The sequence below is a fragment of the Fukomys damarensis genome, unplaced genomic scaffold, assembly GCF_012274545.1.
Source record: "Fukomys damarensis isolate Sample0158 unplaced genomic scaffold, DMR_v1.0_HiC HiC_scaffold_20, whole genome shotgun sequence".
NCBI classification, from domain to species: domain Eukaryota; kingdom Metazoa; phylum Chordata; class Mammalia; order Rodentia; family Bathyergidae; genus Fukomys; species Fukomys damarensis.
In genome coordinates, this window is record NW_022900932.1 from 8,919,138 (window position 1) to 8,919,768 (window position 631).

The following is a 631-nucleotide window of genomic DNA, read 5'->3' on the forward strand; positions in this document are numbered from 1 at the left end:
CATCCCCTCTGTGTGTCCCGGAGGCCTGAGCAGCAGCTGGGGCCCATCTTCCAAGCTTGACTCCTCCTGACCCGCCTCCTACACCCCTTGCTGCTTTCACAACAAAGAAAGAATGTGGGGGTGGTGGCGCTGGGGGTGGAGGGTGCCTGGAACCGGGGCTGTGCTGGGCCTCCTGCAGCTGGAGACTTGGCCGTGCCCTGCGATGGCCCAGACGCCTGGAGATGGACTTGGGCTGAATTTGCCTGTTAAGCAGCCTTCGGCTTGGTGTTTCAAGCCCTGTAGGTTTCTACCTTTGGCTTCAGATTGGTCTCGAACCAAGCCAGACTCCCGCCATGCCCTCCTCTCCATCACTACAGCGGTCCTGGGACTCCACTTAGCTTCAGGTGACCCTTTTTGGGGATACAAAAGACACCCTGCTGGTCCAGGTGTCCTTCGGGATTTTGAATTCCTTCTCCTCACTTGGAGAATTCTGGTGAAGCCTCCAGATAGGACCAGAATTGACCACGCACCCCAGGGGCCCCGGAACCCCGAAAGTTACTGGTTGCAGACCAGGCGATGGGCGTACAAGGCGCACGCCCCCACCCCCCTCCGGTCCTACCTCCCTCGGTCTCAGTCCCGCTCCAGACCCCTC

General features: G+C 60.1%; 1 protein-coding gene across 2 annotated transcripts in view; it reads left to right on the forward strand.

Annotated features, from left to right (window-relative positions):
* Window positions 1–201: 201 nt before the first annotated feature.
* Ptk7 (protein tyrosine kinase 7 (inactive)) overlaps window positions 202–631 on the forward strand; it is a 55,830-nt gene continuing 55,400 nt past the window's right edge. Inside the window, exon 1 of one of the 2 annotated variants that reach the window (XM_010617653.2) lies at window positions 202–383. In XM_010617653.2, coding sequence (XP_010615955.1) covers window positions 203–383 — 181 coding nt within the window. In that variant the 5' untranslated portion in view covers window position 202. The remainder of the gene's footprint in view (window positions 384–631) is intronic. The other variant, XM_033766444.1, reaches the window with a different exon arrangement.